This window comes from Littorina saxatilis, linkage group LG3 (assembly GCF_037325665.1).
Source record: "Littorina saxatilis isolate snail1 linkage group LG3, US_GU_Lsax_2.0, whole genome shotgun sequence".
Lineage (NCBI taxonomy): Eukaryota > Metazoa > Mollusca > Gastropoda > Littorinimorpha > Littorinidae > Littorina > Littorina saxatilis.
The window spans coordinates 69,347,810-69,362,816 of record NC_090247.1 but is presented as its reverse complement, the minus strand read 5'-3'; the positions used below and the strand labels follow the sequence as shown (position 1 = coordinate 69,362,816).

At 44.2% G+C, this 15,007-nt stretch overlaps 1 protein-coding gene and 1 long non-coding RNA gene across 2 annotated transcripts in view; both read left to right on the top strand.

Annotated features, from left to right (window-relative positions):
- LOC138961038 (uncharacterized) overlaps positions 1-1,998 on the top strand; it is a 36,961-nt gene extending 34,963 nt beyond the window's left edge. The window contains exons 2-3 of the long non-coding RNA XR_011454133.1: positions 1,327-1,805; positions 1,857-1,998. This is a non-coding gene — a long non-coding RNA (uncharacterized lncRNA). The remainder of the gene's footprint in view (positions 1-1,326; positions 1,806-1,856) is intronic.
- Positions 1,999-3,184: 1,186 nt separating this feature from the next.
- LOC138963103 (E3 ubiquitin-protein ligase TRIM56-like) lies at positions 3,185-14,962 on the top strand. The gene is made up of 6 exons (XM_070335134.1): positions 3,185-3,365; positions 6,150-7,280; positions 8,074-8,217; positions 12,508-12,666; positions 13,718-13,897; positions 14,576-14,962. Exons 2-6 carry the CDS (start codon positions 6,165-6,167, stop codon positions 14,606-14,608), a joined length of 1,632 nt encoding a protein of 543 aa, XP_070191235.1. The 5' UTR covers positions 3,185-3,365; positions 6,150-6,164; the 3' UTR covers positions 14,609-14,962.
- Positions 14,963-15,007: the final 45 nt, after the last annotated feature.

The following is a 15,007-nucleotide window of genomic DNA, read 5'->3' as shown; positions in this document are numbered from 1 at the left end:
ATTATTGGTATGGCTCTTTCCAGCTTATGACCGACGTTGGACAGAAGCTGGCCAACTTACCCGTGAAAAGCCGGGTGGGAGTGATGCTTGACAACAAGCGATCTCTTCATCTCTACATCAACGGTGACGACCAGGGTGAAGCCGCCCCTAGCCTGCCCGACCCCTGCTTTGCTTTCTTTGACCTGTATTACAGACAGGTGGGTTTGTCGAATGAATAATTAGACACTCTTTTCATTCAGCACTCCATCATTATAGTAGTGGCCATATTGTTTCAGAATACTTGATGGCATTGTTTCTATAACCCAAACAGAAAAATTAAAACTCTGAGGAAAAGTCTTCGAAAAGCTCGAAATATATGTCATCAATGCTCACACATGCCTAAGCACCATTTGTATCATCCCCGACATTCTAACAAATTGTTTGACAGTTTCATAATTTGTTTGTTTGTTCGTTCATGGGTTGAAACTCCCACGGCTTTTACGTGTATGACCGTTTTTACCCCGCCATTTAGGCAGCCATACGCCGCTTTCGGAGGAAGCATGCTGGGTATTTTCGTGTTTCTATAACCCACCGAACTCTGACATGGATTACAGGATCTTTTTCGTGCGCACTTGGTCTTGTGCTTGCGTGTACACACGGGGGTGTTCGGACACCGAGGAGAGTCTGCACACAAAGTTGACTCTGAGAAATAAATCTCTCGCCGAACGTGGGGACGAACTCACGCTGACAGCGGCCAACTGGATACAAATCCAGCGCGCTACCGACTGAGCTACATCCCCGCCCTGACTGAGCTACATCCCCGCCCTGACTGAGCTACATCCCCGCCCTGACTGAGCTACATCCCCGCCCTGACTGAGCTACATCCCCGCCCTGACTGAGCTACATCCCCGCCACAGTTTCAAAATGAAATATCCTTCTTCCATTCAGCCCTTCTTTCATTCTAACTGTGGCAATGACACTCCAGGTTTAGGTATGGCATAATTGTTACTTTTACATCAAACATGAAACGTGATATTCTGAGGAAAAGTGATCGAAAGACCTACAATTTCCTTCATAAATGCTCACAAATATCTCAGCAACGGGTTCAAACTCCCGGACTTTGCAACGAATTGTCCTGCAACAAGAACGTAACTGTTCACACAGTCTAATACTACTACGACTTCCTTTCAAGACAGTATAACCATGCACACATTGTCTTGTTGAAAAACAAAAAGTTTGAATGAACTCGAGCTGAGTGTAAACATTGCTTAATATTTCGCCTTCGTTGTTCTCATAAACTTGCACTTGACTAATTACGTCGTGATCTTTTTATTGCCTTTGTTTCAGGTTACTGCTTTACCTGTTCGACGCATACCCTGAAGGCACCAGACCAAACAAAGAGACTGTTTCGTGGACATTGACTTCTTTCTAGCGTTCACCATTCATTAACTTTTTGTTGATGTGATTGTTGTTGTTGTTTTTACAGCAGAATGTCATTCGTTATCTTCATGCCTATGATTTTCTTTGTGCCGAAAAAGTTTTCATGTTAGGCACATCAAAATACAAAGATGTTGGTGTAATACTTTTGCACAAATGAGTGTTCCTCTCACAGTTTTCACAGATGACTTTTTTCAGTGAAAATGTTTGCGCATTTATTAAAACTCGGTACATTGTTTGAACTACGAATGTTTATGAAATTGGAGATGTGTACACAGATTCCACATCAATTCTTCTGTGAATCTGCACAGAAAGAAGTCAAGACGTTGATTGTTGGTATGTGCCCAAGTGGAGGTATATGGTCTTAACCCATGTAAACACTTTGACAGGTGTGAGATAGCAAGCACGACTGTTTCCACACCATGTAAACACTTTGACAGGTGTGAGATAGCAAGCAGACTGTTTTCACGGGAAGGATTGTGTTTTCAACTCACGGTCTTTTTTCTTGACCCTCTGCACGGTGAGGGCTGGACGTACAGCACCATGTACACTTGCTTACACTTCAACCTCGTTGATACAGATGTCTTGTCTGCATGGTCTTGTCATGTTTTTTACTCTCTCTCTCTCTCTCTCTCTCTCTCTCTCTCTCTCTCTCTCTCTCTCTTTCTCTCTTTCTCTCTCTTTCTTTCTCTCTCTCTTTCTCTCTCTCTCTCTCTTTCTCTCTCTCTTTCTCTCTCTCTCTCTCTCTCTCTCTTTATTTCTCTCACTCTCTCTCTCTTTCTTTCTCTCTCTCTCTTTCTCTCTCTATTTCTCCTTCTTTCTTTCTCCCCCTCTCTCTCTCTTTATTTCTCTCTCTCTCTGTCTCTCTCTGTTTTTATTTCTCTCTCTCTCTCTGTCTTTCTCTCTCTCTGTCTCTCTTTTCTCCCTCTCTCTCTCTCTCTCTCTCTTGAATACACACTCACACATACACACACACACACACACACACACACACACACACACACAGTTGTCGCTTTTCATCATCAAGTTTTCAAGTTTGATACACAATGTATGGGACAGCAAGGCACTGATGAGTTTCACAATCTATCGTCTGTTTACAGAATAATGATTGAATCAGTTTTACACATTTCATTGTGACTGAATGACAAGGAGGCAAATACTGCCACATTTTTATTAAAAAGTGCTAGGAGTTATTGCCAAATCGCATGGTTAACCCCATCATTAAATGATAACTAGCGATCATTCAAACCGTATTTGGCTTCTCACAACATTGTAGTTGCAGTCACAGTAAAGAGAGCAAGCGGGACCGAACAACCATACAACTCGTAGCCTGTTTAAATGTCAGTGTATTTGACTGATCCTAATTCCAAACCGACCAGTGGCCTTGGGAACAATAAGGCAAGCGCACCCGCATATTTATGTCAGTGTGTGTGTGTGTGTGTGTGTGTGTGTGTGTGTGTGGCTGTCTATCGGGTCTCCGTGGCTGGATTACATTTGTTATTTTGTGATTATTGCTTTGGCTGTCCACCTGACCCAGTGATTGAATCGTGTTGAAACTTGATACGCAGCTCGTAGTTTCAGCACTGACTTCAACTCCGTTGCGGAAGATGACCAACAGTGGTCCCTGCAACGTAACAAATCCAGATCCAGAACACTTCATGTGCTAATCGGGTCACAGTGTTCCCAAAGGTTCGTCGGCACTGTACCGGAAATATAAACTTTGACCCACATCACGTGATCACAGCATATCTTACGTCACACTCTTCAGTGCAATGGCTGCCGCTGTGCGAAGTTAGAACCAGTGTGGACAGTTTGTCCCATTCGTGTCTTTTAGAGTGAATCATTAATCCAAATTATCGCTTCGGAATCTCTACCATAGATTTATCCACTACGTTGTCGACTATTCGTTTCTTCAACTACGCTCTGAGGCTGTCGAGACAAGTTGCGAGGTATGTCACTATTGATTCAACGTTCACGGAATTTCCGGGTTTACCCTACTTTCGGTTCGCACGTTTCTGTTCTCTCCAGACCACACACACATAATACCTATGATTGTGTGTGTGTGTGTGTGTGTGTGTGTGTATGTGTGTGTGTGTGTGTGTATCTGTGTCTTTGTCTGTGTGTCTATCTGTCTGTCTGTGTGTCTATCTGTCTGTCTGTCTGCTGCAATCTGTGTCTATGTAACACTTTACTTCACTTACGATCTCTAGTGCAGTATCCTGTCTGAAGATCGGCAGCAAAATCTGTAGCTCGGTAGACAATTAAATGCTGGCCAAACGGGAAAAAGTGCTTCAACGTAAGGCTTGTACTCTTTTCGCAAGAACATTGTCGATTGAGCAGCGCAGTGTTCATCATTCTTATTCACGCACTCCACTCACAACGAGCTGACCCCATTTTGTAGAGCGAATAAAATATGCAGCTATGTCTCGATTTGGGCCACAGCGACCAGCGTGAATGTGACAACAACTTTGTTCAGTTCAGTGCTTCGTTCTACATTTAGCATGGGAAAGACTGTCTCTTTGTGGGAAGGCGGCTTAACCGGCGTCTTGTATTGGTTCGACAGTGGTTTATTTTTTATTCGTTTTACACAGCCATTACTACTGGTGTTACCGACAACGCGGCAGGGGTAAAGATACGGCAGACATGAATGATACAAAATAAACAAATGTAGAAGGCAGTGCAGGACTTGTATCAAAACACCGGACGATCACGGTGGTCTACTCCTCTTTATCCCTCATGTAGTATTACGATACTAATTAGTCTGAAGTCTTGGCTTAATTTTGGATATGATCCGGTTCAACAGCTCCCCCGGTAAATGTCGCAGGGCAAAGCCTGTCGATGAATTGATTATCGATCCTTTCGCGTGCAAAGTCGAATCTGCATTGGTTCGAATATCTAGTTAAGTTAAACGGAGAAATACCACAGTGTGGGTAAAGGAGTGGAAGACTTTGATCGACCAGCGCTTTAAAGCTGTGGTTTATTTATGACTTTCCGGGGCTACGAGGTTGAAAAATAGGGATACAATCATGTACAGAATTCTGTACAGCAAACGCTACCCGAAACCCCACCTATACGGCGTGTATGACCTTGAGAGCTTCAGTCAACGCTTGAATTTTGCAGGGATAACATCCGGTTTGCTCTCTCAAGACTGATCATATTTTATCTTCAAGAGAGATCAAGGGGAAAAAATAAACGCCCCGGCGAAGATTCGAACTCTCGACCTCTCGACCTCGAGACATTGTGTCTCATGTCCTAACCACTATACTGCGCCAATTGAGAAAAAGAAGGAAAAACATTGATATGAATTCATGTTATGTTATTCTTGAAGCAGCATGATTTATATCTCTATCCGCCCATTGTTCAGAAGTGAATACATGTATAACTATTTCTTAGATGTCTGGTTTCAACTGCACAGAGCTTTGGAGAGATTCAATTACTGTTCTTGTCATTTTCTTGCATGTTGTAAATAGAGATATCGCAGCTATTTGCATGGCGCGAATGTCGTGTAGCATGACGGTGTAAACATGTACTGCGATTCTGTAAAACATGTTTGCAAATAAAGGCAAATTTTAATGTCAATTTTTACGTTTTTGCAACGCATGAATGATAATTCAAGCGTAGAATGATATAAAATTATCAATTTTTTATCTTTGACAATACTGGTGAAGTGGCCTAGCGGATAAGACATCGGCCCCGACATTTTCGAGGCCCCGATGCCTTGAGTTCGAATCCCTGCCAAGTCGTTTATTTTTTCTGCTCGATCCTTCTTGACAAATATGCTCAGCTCTGCGAGAGCAAACCGGATGTTACCACTGCAAAAATCAAGCGTTGACTGAAGCTCTCAAGGTCATACACGCCGAATAGGTGGGTTTTCGGGTAGTGTTTGCCGTACAGAAATCTGTACATGATTTTGTCCTTATTTTTCAACCTCGTAGCCGCGGAAAGTCATAAATAGACCACAGCTTTAATAAAAGCTCCTGTGATGCAACAATAATGAATACGACTGATACACTCGGTGAACGCAGAAATTCACGAGCCTGTCTTAATATTAGAATTGACTTGTTCGTGATATCAGCCTCACGGATCATTCTAGGCATGTTTTAACTAACATTTTCTATGCGATAACATCCTGCTGTTAGTATATTAATACGAGTGAAACTTACATTGAGAGCAAAAACTGTATTAAGTATAAGTAATACACAGAATAGACAATAACCTTCAGCATAACAGGGTTTTTTAAAGCTCCCCCCCCCACCCCATCCCATCCCCCGAAAAGAATAAAGGACTGCAGGGGGAGGGGAAGAGAGAAAGAGAAACAGAGTAAGAATTAAAGCAAGCATATTAGAATCATATGCACTATCATGACTATGTGTATCACATATCGCAATTCTTAGAGCATCATAAATATTCACTCTCGAATGTACGGGGCCTGTTGGCTGACAAACTGAGTTCACGTACAATTCCCTTCTCTACGAGCGAGCCCCATGTCTGTTTTGGAAAAGTACAGTAAATTCAACCTTTTAATAATGCTTTTCATAATGCCCCCCCCCCACCTCCACCTCCCCCCGCCCCTCCCCGCCCCCCCTCCCTCCCAAAACCCCACACCCTCTTCTTCCTGTTTAAGACCCTGCTTCTTTAGATTTCTTTTTTCAAAACGTCTCTAATTTTACCTCAATTTTCAAACTCCCTCTTTTTAAAGACCTGATTCTCTCAGAGCTTTTTGGTAATTTCAGATAACATATATAACCATGGCGACAGCTGCCCCGCCGGTGCCAGAACCCGACGACATGGACTGCAGTGTGTGCCACGAGCAGTACGTGCAGCCCAAGCTGCTGCCCTGCGGACACCTGCTGTGTCACCACTGTCTGCTGTCCTGGCTGCAGTCTCAAGACCAGGCGCTGTGTCCGCTGTGCCGCTGCGCCATCATGGACCCAAAGGAGGGAGGCCAGAAGACCTGGCAGGACGTCGCGGACGGTTTCCCCACAGACCTGGCCATGGGGGACCTGGTGGGGGCTCACCGTTTGCTCAAACAGTCGCACAGCTGCTGCATGTGTGAGGAGGCCTCTGCCACGTGTCTGTGTCTGACGTGCGGGGACCTGTTCTGCGAGTCGTGCCGGAAGATGCACCTGAAGCAGAAACTGGCCAGGAACCACACGGTGGAGGACCTGACCTCCCTGACGGCAGACAAAGTGGCGGGAAGCCAGCACGCCGCCTGCGCCGTCCACGCGGACAAGACCACGGAGCTGTTCTGCCCGACACACGGTGAGAGCATCTGCCAACTGTGCGCCACGTCCCGCCACCGCAGCTGCCCGGAGGTCAAGGACATGCAGGATAAGGTCAAGGACGCGCGTGCCGTGCTGGCGGAGCTGGCGGTCACGCTGACCGAAGGGGAGGCCAGGCTGGACAAAGCCATCCAACAGCTGGACACCCACATGGCGGAGACGGAGAAGCAGACCAAGAAGGCCGTTGCCGAGATCGAAGCCGTGTGTGCGCGCCTGGAGAAGTCGGTCCAGGACTGTCGTCATCGCCTGAACGAGCTGGCCCACAGCGCGTGCTCTGACGTCAAGGAGGCGGTGACGGAGACCAAGACGTGTATGCTACAACGACGCGGGAAGCTGACGTCACACAAACACGTGGTACAGCGCGTGCAGGAAGCCAAGAATTGCGACACTGTCAGCACAATGACGCCCGTGATGCAGACGCGTGTTGGAAACCTCGACTGCAGCGCCACCTTGCCCTCAGGCGCCAAGGTCGTATCCAAGGTGACCGTCGTGATTGACGCAGAGGCCGTGACCCGCATTGAGAAAGAGCTGTCAGTACTAGGTCAGACCAAAGTCATGTCCGCTGATTTGGATTTTGGACCTGTAAGTATTTTTTTCCTCGTTCTGATTATCTTAATGATCGAGCAATAATTTCTGTGGGGAAATATCTGATGTCAAGTCCTGAAATGAAACCGGTATCTCCAGGGGCCCTGTTTACTTTATGCATTTACATGTACGTATTTTTGGACACAGAAATCAGGTTTGTGATTTGAAAGGTTGTTGGCCTACGCTGGATTTTGTAACTATGCCAAAACATTTAACGCTAAATTGTTGAATAGGAACTGATAAATTTGCATTGCCGATTTAGGAAAAGTAATTACCAATTGCCAAACAAATTTGTTTCACTCCTGAAATAAGACGGTTTTGGTTTCTTATTTGATAAAACCGCATAGGGAGATGTCGAGTTACTCTTTCTTGCATACACAAAATCATCTTGGAGAAAAATAACCATGAGGGTAAAGGGACACTTCAGTGGAACTGTAGTGAAACATTCTCTCTTAAAACAAAGCAAAAAGCAGTGAGATCGTACAACAAAGCCTAGCGGGCGACTGTTTGCAGCCTTGTTTACACACTCTCTTGACAGTTGTTCAAATCTTCATGCACGTGGCACAGGGAGAGAATACAGACAATGCCGAGATGACGTATGATGGTACATGGTGGCTAGGCAACAAGAACAGTTGGTTTTAATTTCGAAAATCCTACTTATCAGGCCGATTAAATGAACGTTTACAATGTAAAGATATCTGTGTCACTGATTGTAAACAAAATGCATTTTTCATGTCTAGACAGACCGGACTAATGTACGTGTAAGTAGAAATAAACTGCCTCTTTGCAGGTGACAGCATTTTGTTTCCATGACAACCACGGTAAGAACATCGTGCTGAGCAACAACAAGCAGACAGCAGAGAGAAGAGGGACTGACTTGGATGGTGGTATCGTTGTCGCCTCTCAGCCTATGATGACGAACATGTTGTACGAGGTTAGTCATTGAGCTCAGTGTTCACTGTGACGCTATCAGTGTGTTTACAACTGTAATCCCTTCAAGACTTTCGTGAACAAGAGTTGTGTTTTTAGCATTGCTTTTTAACCGCAAATGTCATTCAGTTAAAGATCCTGTCCTCACAGACTGTGCAACACTTATGAAGAATTTTGCTTCTTACTTCAAATAGCAATTCAGAGAATACTGAGAATTCTAAAGAACAGATTATTGGTTTTTTTTTATACTGTATGAATGGTTTTATATGGATTGTGTGTGTGGGTGGGGGGGGGGGGGCAGACGCCCATTAACCACCTTGGGTGCAAGTGATTAACGGTCTAGTTTCCAAGACTATGGTACAGGCCGAGAAGCTCAAGTGCCTACCCGACCACCCCATGAAGCACAGACTGAGCAACCTCACCAAGAACCGGCTTAAACGGAGCAGTTTTGTACACGAGAGCAAGAGACTTTCTCGACAGTACAGGGAAGTCCTTCCACAGAACACTCTACCTCTGACTCAAGAAGAAGAGGAAACCCCCAAGGCAACAGAGAAACCAGGCATCCAGATCTGCACCAGTGTTCCACATGTTACCTCAGGAGAAGATCAGATTGACACAGCTCGACAGGCACTCACCTTAGCCCTGATCGACGAACAGTACCCAAAAGAGGCGTGGATCCATGTATACACCGATGGATCAGCAACTAACGCCGTGCTCAATGGAGGTGCAGGCATTCTCATCCAGTTCCCTGGGGGACATACAGCTACATCCAGCGTTGCCACTGGCAAACACTGCACAAACTATAAAGCAGAAGCAGAAGCTCTCGTGCAGGCCGCCTCCTTCGTTCAGGACTCCGCAGACCCTTGCTACCAAGTTGTCTTCCTCTCGGACGCCCTTTCAGTCCTTCAGGCCCTAGAGAACGACAAACTCCCACAGCTGGCCAAAGCATTACAGATGGTCAGACAAACCAGAAGAGTTGTCCTCCAGTGGATACCAGCACACTGTGGGATACCAGGAAATGAAAGGGCAGATGAGCTGGCAAAAGAAGGAGCCGTGGAAGACCAACCTGAAAACAGTGTCAGCTTTAGTGAGCAGAAGACAATCATCAAGGCATTGATGAGGCCAAGGACAAACAGAGATGACTACCACACAATGTCCAGAGAGCAGCAAGTCAACCTCATCAGGCTGCGTACTGGCCACAACAGGCTCAATGCTCACATGAACCGAAAGTTCAAGCTGGCGCCATCACCAACCTGTGCCTGCGGTCAAGAGGACCAAACAGCGGAACACATCTTACAGCGATGTCCCTTACTAGATGAGGAACGAAAAGAAGTGTGGCCGTCACCAACTCCCTTGCAGACCAAACTATACGGCAGTCGACAGGAGTTGGAGAAAACGACAACATTTATCACCAGTGCTGGACTGATTGTGTAACCTCTGCGAACGCCAAGAAGAAGAAGAAGAACGGTCTAGTTTGAGTGATTGTACATTTTAACTAAGTACAACGACAAAATAAAAGAATAGATGGACATTAATGCTGCTAAGATCAACTTTCTGACACACATCTGCACTGTGCACAGTATTTGTGATATTACGATCACATAACGTTCTGCAAGACAAAGTGACCAACTGTCGCGTGCATGCATGCTTGCATGTTTAGTTTTCACTTACAAACTTTAGCCACACTTCACAACACACAAAAAACACCGATGTAAAATAATGAAAATATGTAATAGTCCCAAGTAGGGTGTAAGATGGGGGTGACAATGAATGGGGTAATGGATTGGTTAACACGAATACATGAAGATGAACATGATGAGCATGAAAAATTAAACGTCAGCCAAATAATGTCAACAACTAACATACACGAGACGATCAGGGCAGTCAATATAAAGAACGTACGTCTTAAAGGTCCTCCTCATACCTTAAATGATCTCTATCATTGAGAAAGTACTTAGCTACTATTTTGATGAATTCAGGGGGGGGGGGGATGCGCCCTCGGGTCGACATCTGCGTCTCTTTCGCGGGAGTGAGAGATTCAGACAGGTTGGGTGCCGTCACGCCGTGTAACTGCTAGAGCAGGCTGCAGCGACGGCGACGATCCGAAGTTGCTGCTCAACAGCAGCGTGGTTGTGCCACGGCGACGATCCGAAGTTGCTGCTCAACAGCAGCGTGGTTGTGACTCCTCAATGCCGAGAAGTTAATGTTAGCACGTCCGGTCCGTTCAGTCCTTTACAGAAGTCACTGGAAGCCACTGGAAGCCACTGGAAGCCTAGAAGGCCAAAGTCAGTAATCACACCAAAAATTCTAAGACACGTGACTTCCTCCTCCAATAGAAATCATCTTAGGGATGAGGAGGAAGCACAATGACACTAACCTTGGTTCCCTTCTACAATAATCAACCAAATGATTAAACGCAATAATTCACACCTATTACTTTCCACTACAACACCATTTACCATGCTAATGAACTTTAAACAAGATGATGAACTATTTCCAACAACACAAAGACGAGACAAAACAGTACAACCGGTAACTAATGTAGGTTCCCTGTCCCCTGCCACCGGCCGCTAATTCACCTTCAGCAAAACTGACAAAAGTCTATCCACATTTAGAACAAGAAATATGGCTTACCTCACACAGGCCAATGAATAGCATCGCGTACACACTTTATGTACACAACTGACTTTTACAAAGTCCACCAGTAGAAGTACGTTTAAACTACTGTAAAAATAATACTCGAACACAAACGACAATTCGTAACGCGAACTTCGAAGCTGTCCGACAACATCTTGTCTCGGCCGAGACAGAATAAAAAACGCTGGCGCTGGACCCGAGTACTCTTCAGACTGGCTCGCTCCCCCAGTATGAAAGTTTTTGTCTTGTGCACGTGGATTTAAAAAAAAAATTATTCATTTATTTTACACAATTAAAAAAACTATTAGAGTAAAATTAAACATTAAAACGTTCATAATAAACAATAGTAAACAAGAATTAAAAAAAATTAAAAAAATAGACCGCCCATGCCGAGAATCGAACCCGGGTCACTTGGATTTAAAAAAAATAAAATTAAAAACAATTATTTATTTATTTTACACAATTAAAAAAAACTATTAGAGTAAAATTAAACATTAAAACGTTCATAATAAACAATAGTAAACAAGAATTAAAAAAAAATAGAACGCCCATGCCGGGAATCGAACCCGGATCATTTTGGCCATAGACTCTCGTGCTCTCTGTCTCTCTTTCACCGAGACCAAACCCTGCATTGTAATTTCTTTGCCGAGACCATTTCCCCGTTGTCCGGCTTGCAAATCATGCTTTTCTCGTCACTGCGTGACGTGTTCGCCGCTCAAGTCTCCCCTTCAGTTCAGGCTGTTCGCAAAGCGACCAGCCTCCCACCCCGTTAAGAGTCGTTTTGGTGAAATATTTCGCATTTAGGTCCCAGGTAACATTATGAAGTTTTAATACGATCAATCGGACCTATTATCAAGTTAGTGTATCAACTTTTGAAAGAACTGCGCCCAGCAGTTTCCCAGCAATAAGCTGTTAAGTCGAGACAGACAGACAGACAGACAGATACACACACAATTAAAGTCTGCTGGACCCTAGTACTGCGTACTCGGGGATAAAATCTGCTTATGAATTTTAGCTGTCAGCTACAAGGAAACACGTGAACTCCACAAATAGCGCGCAGCCTACCGTAAACGTCTCGCGTAATGCGTGCAATGCGTGGAATAACTGAGCTAAGCTCAACAACAGGTCTTCCAAACATTGACACAGGTACCTGACACAAGCGCCCAACCAAGGAACCTTAATTATACACAACTGTCCGCGACACCAACAACAACCTTTTACAAGAACGACTCTGTCATACGCTGTGCCGTGATGAAGTACAGAACCAGAGACAGTTGCCAGTCGATTTGTTTCTTTCTTGTTTTGCCAAGCATGAGGGCATCCTTCCATTTGAACACAAATAAACAATCAACAGCGTTACCTCGCTATGTGCTTCAAGGCATTTATTTTCTACATTAATTTAGCATGTTGACACTCATGTCAGTTACGAACATAATTTAACAAAAACATTTCCCTAATATGTGTGAGCGTACATGTGTGTGTGTGTGTGTCTGTGTGTGTGTCTGTGTGTCTGTGTGTCTGTGTGTGTGTGTGTGTGTCTCTCTACGAGTGTACCTGTGTATGGGTGTGTGCATGTGTGCCTGTGGTTCTCTGTGTTGGTTTGTCTATGCGTACGCCGCATGTGCCCGTATATGCTGATTGTATGCAATATGTCTAGGTCATCTTGGACAAAAGAGACGCTTATGATGGTGGTTACATGTGGACGGGAGCAACAACCACTCCTCCTGACCCTCTGACACTGCCATCTTGCGCTAATAAATGGTCATATGCCGTGGTCATCAATAACAATTCTGTGGACGTGAATGGCAGACAGAGGGTAAGTCTGACAAGACCGTGATCAAAGGATGGGGACAGTGACAAGTGTGTATTTACGGATTCGGGTGTGTGTGTGTGTGTGTGTGTGTGTGTGTCTGCGTGCGTGCGTGCGTGCGTGCGTGCGTGCCTGCGTGCGTGCGTGCCTGTGTGAGTGCGTGCGTAGGTATCTGTATGTGATGGTGGTTTTTGAAGCTGATAAGAAAAGGTCCTGATCAGTTTTGTAAAATCTTTGATTAAAAGTTTGCTACTATAGTACCCTTAATTTTTTTTTTTTAAATCCGACTGGGTAAAATGGCCGTCACTATCAACTCCCGGACAAGCCATTGTCGGACAGTTAGTCCACTGTTTAATGTGTGGTTCTGGAAATCAAAATAGGTTCATAAATGTTCACGTGCGAGGAAGTTACAATCTTCACATCAATGCGTGTGTTCAAACCTCAATGAGGAATCTATGTCAACTCGTCAAGGTAAAACGACTGTCGATAAGTTATTCACTGAGTCTGTCCGACCTGTCTTGGGGTTGACGCTTTCGCTGTAAAACTGAAAATGCTTTCAAAAACTCAAAATGTTTGAAGTCAGTCCATTTTCTCTATTGACTGGATTTTGTCAGCTATATGATCGTGCATTCTTCTAGTTGCCGGACATTATGACTCAGCTATATGATCGTGCATTCTTCTAGTTGCCGGACATTATGACTCAGCTATATGATCGTGCATTCTTCTAGTTGCCGGACATTATGACTCAGCTATATGATCGTGCATTCTTCTAGTTGCCGGACATTATAACTCAGCTGAAGGCTCACAGACATCCTGTGTGTGGCGTCTCTCGGGCTCAAGTCGTCCCTAAAGAGTTGCCTGGTTCAAAAGCAGAAAAAGAAATAGAGACTTTCTCAACGTGCAAATGGACTGAGAACAAAACCCCATTCTGCACTACTACCTTCGGTTTTACCGGGAAGAAGTCCCGAAAGAGGAACATATAACTTATCAAGAAAAAAAGTTCACATACAACTCTGATATCGAAAACAGATAGTTACATTGGTGTGTGTCTTTTCAGCTGGACACCAACATTGGACGGAAACTGAGAGACTTACCCGAGAAAAGCCGGGTGGGAGTGATGCTTGACAACAAGCGATCTCTTCATCTCTACATCAACGGTGACGACCAGGGTGAAGCCGCCCCTAGCCTGCCCGACCCCTGCTTTGCATTCTTTGACCTGTATGGTTCTTACAGACAGGTGGGTTTGTCAAATTAATAATTATTAGTTATACTCTTTTCAGTCAACACTTCATCATTATAACAGTGCCCCTTGTCGGTGCATAATAATTGATTGGATAGTTTAAAAAACAAACAAAGAGGAAACGTACGATTCTGAGGAAAAGTCCTAAAAAAAGCTCGAAATATCTGTCATCAATGCTGACAAATGTCTAAGCACCATGTGTATCATCCCCGACCTTCTGACTAATTGTTTGACAGTGTGATAATCAACCATCCTCCTTCCATGTAGCATTTCGATCGTTCTGATAGTGGCAGTGACACTTCAGGTATATTTATGGCATCATTGTGACTTCTACACCGAACTTGAAACGTGATGTTCTGAGGAAAATTCTCCGGAAGACCTACAATTCCTTTAATAAATGAATGCTCACACGGCAAATGTGTGAGCACCGTGTTTATCATCCCGGACTTTCTGAATGATTGTTTTTCTGCAACAAGACACTAGCTGTTCACACAGTGCAATCCTACGCTGACTGAGTTTTAAAACATCATTACCATGCACACACAGTCCTGTTGAAAACAAAAATGTGTAAAACTGAGATCATGAATTCGAAGCAAGTGTAAACATTGCTTAATATTTCTCCTTAATTTGCAACTCAGTTTTTAAGTCATGATCTTTTCATTGCATGTGTTTCAGGTTACTGCTTTACCTGGTCGACGCATACCGTGACGTCACCAGACCAAACAAAGAGACTGTTTCCATGGCAATGACTTTTTCTGGTGTTTACCATTCAGTTCATTGATGTTGATGTGATGGGTGTTTTTGTTGTTGTTGCTTGTGGTTTTTTTGTACAGTATACGTAGAATATTGTACGTGAATTGATTCAAAATGCCTGGCCTTTTTCTTGATGGCTGTTTCTGAAAATGCCTTTGACACCACTTGCTTGACTGTAAAACACAAATACTTAAACTTTTGCTAGCTTGAAATATTTGCCCAAAGATGCATTGCAAAATGTGTGACATTTTATGAAATCATAGATGTTGAGGGGATTTTTTTTTTTACTCAAATAAGGCAAAGGAATGCGACAAGACGATTTCCTTCTTTCCATGTCTAGGATTTCTTTCTGTC

Bases quoted from the DNA above. Each gene is read 5' to 3' on its own strand.
- LOC138963103 (XM_070335134.1), top strand. From the start codon at position 6,165: ATGGCGACAGCTGCCCCGCCGGTGCCAGAACCCGACGACATGGACTGC. The intron at 8,218-12,507 runs GTTAGTCATTGA...CAATATGTCTAG, and splicing joins TGACGAACATGTTGTACGAG to GTCATCTTGGACAAAAGAGA. The intron at 12,667-13,717 runs GTAAGTCTGACA...GTGTCTTTTCAG, and splicing joins ACGTGAATGGCAGACAGAGG to CTGGACACCAACATTGGACG.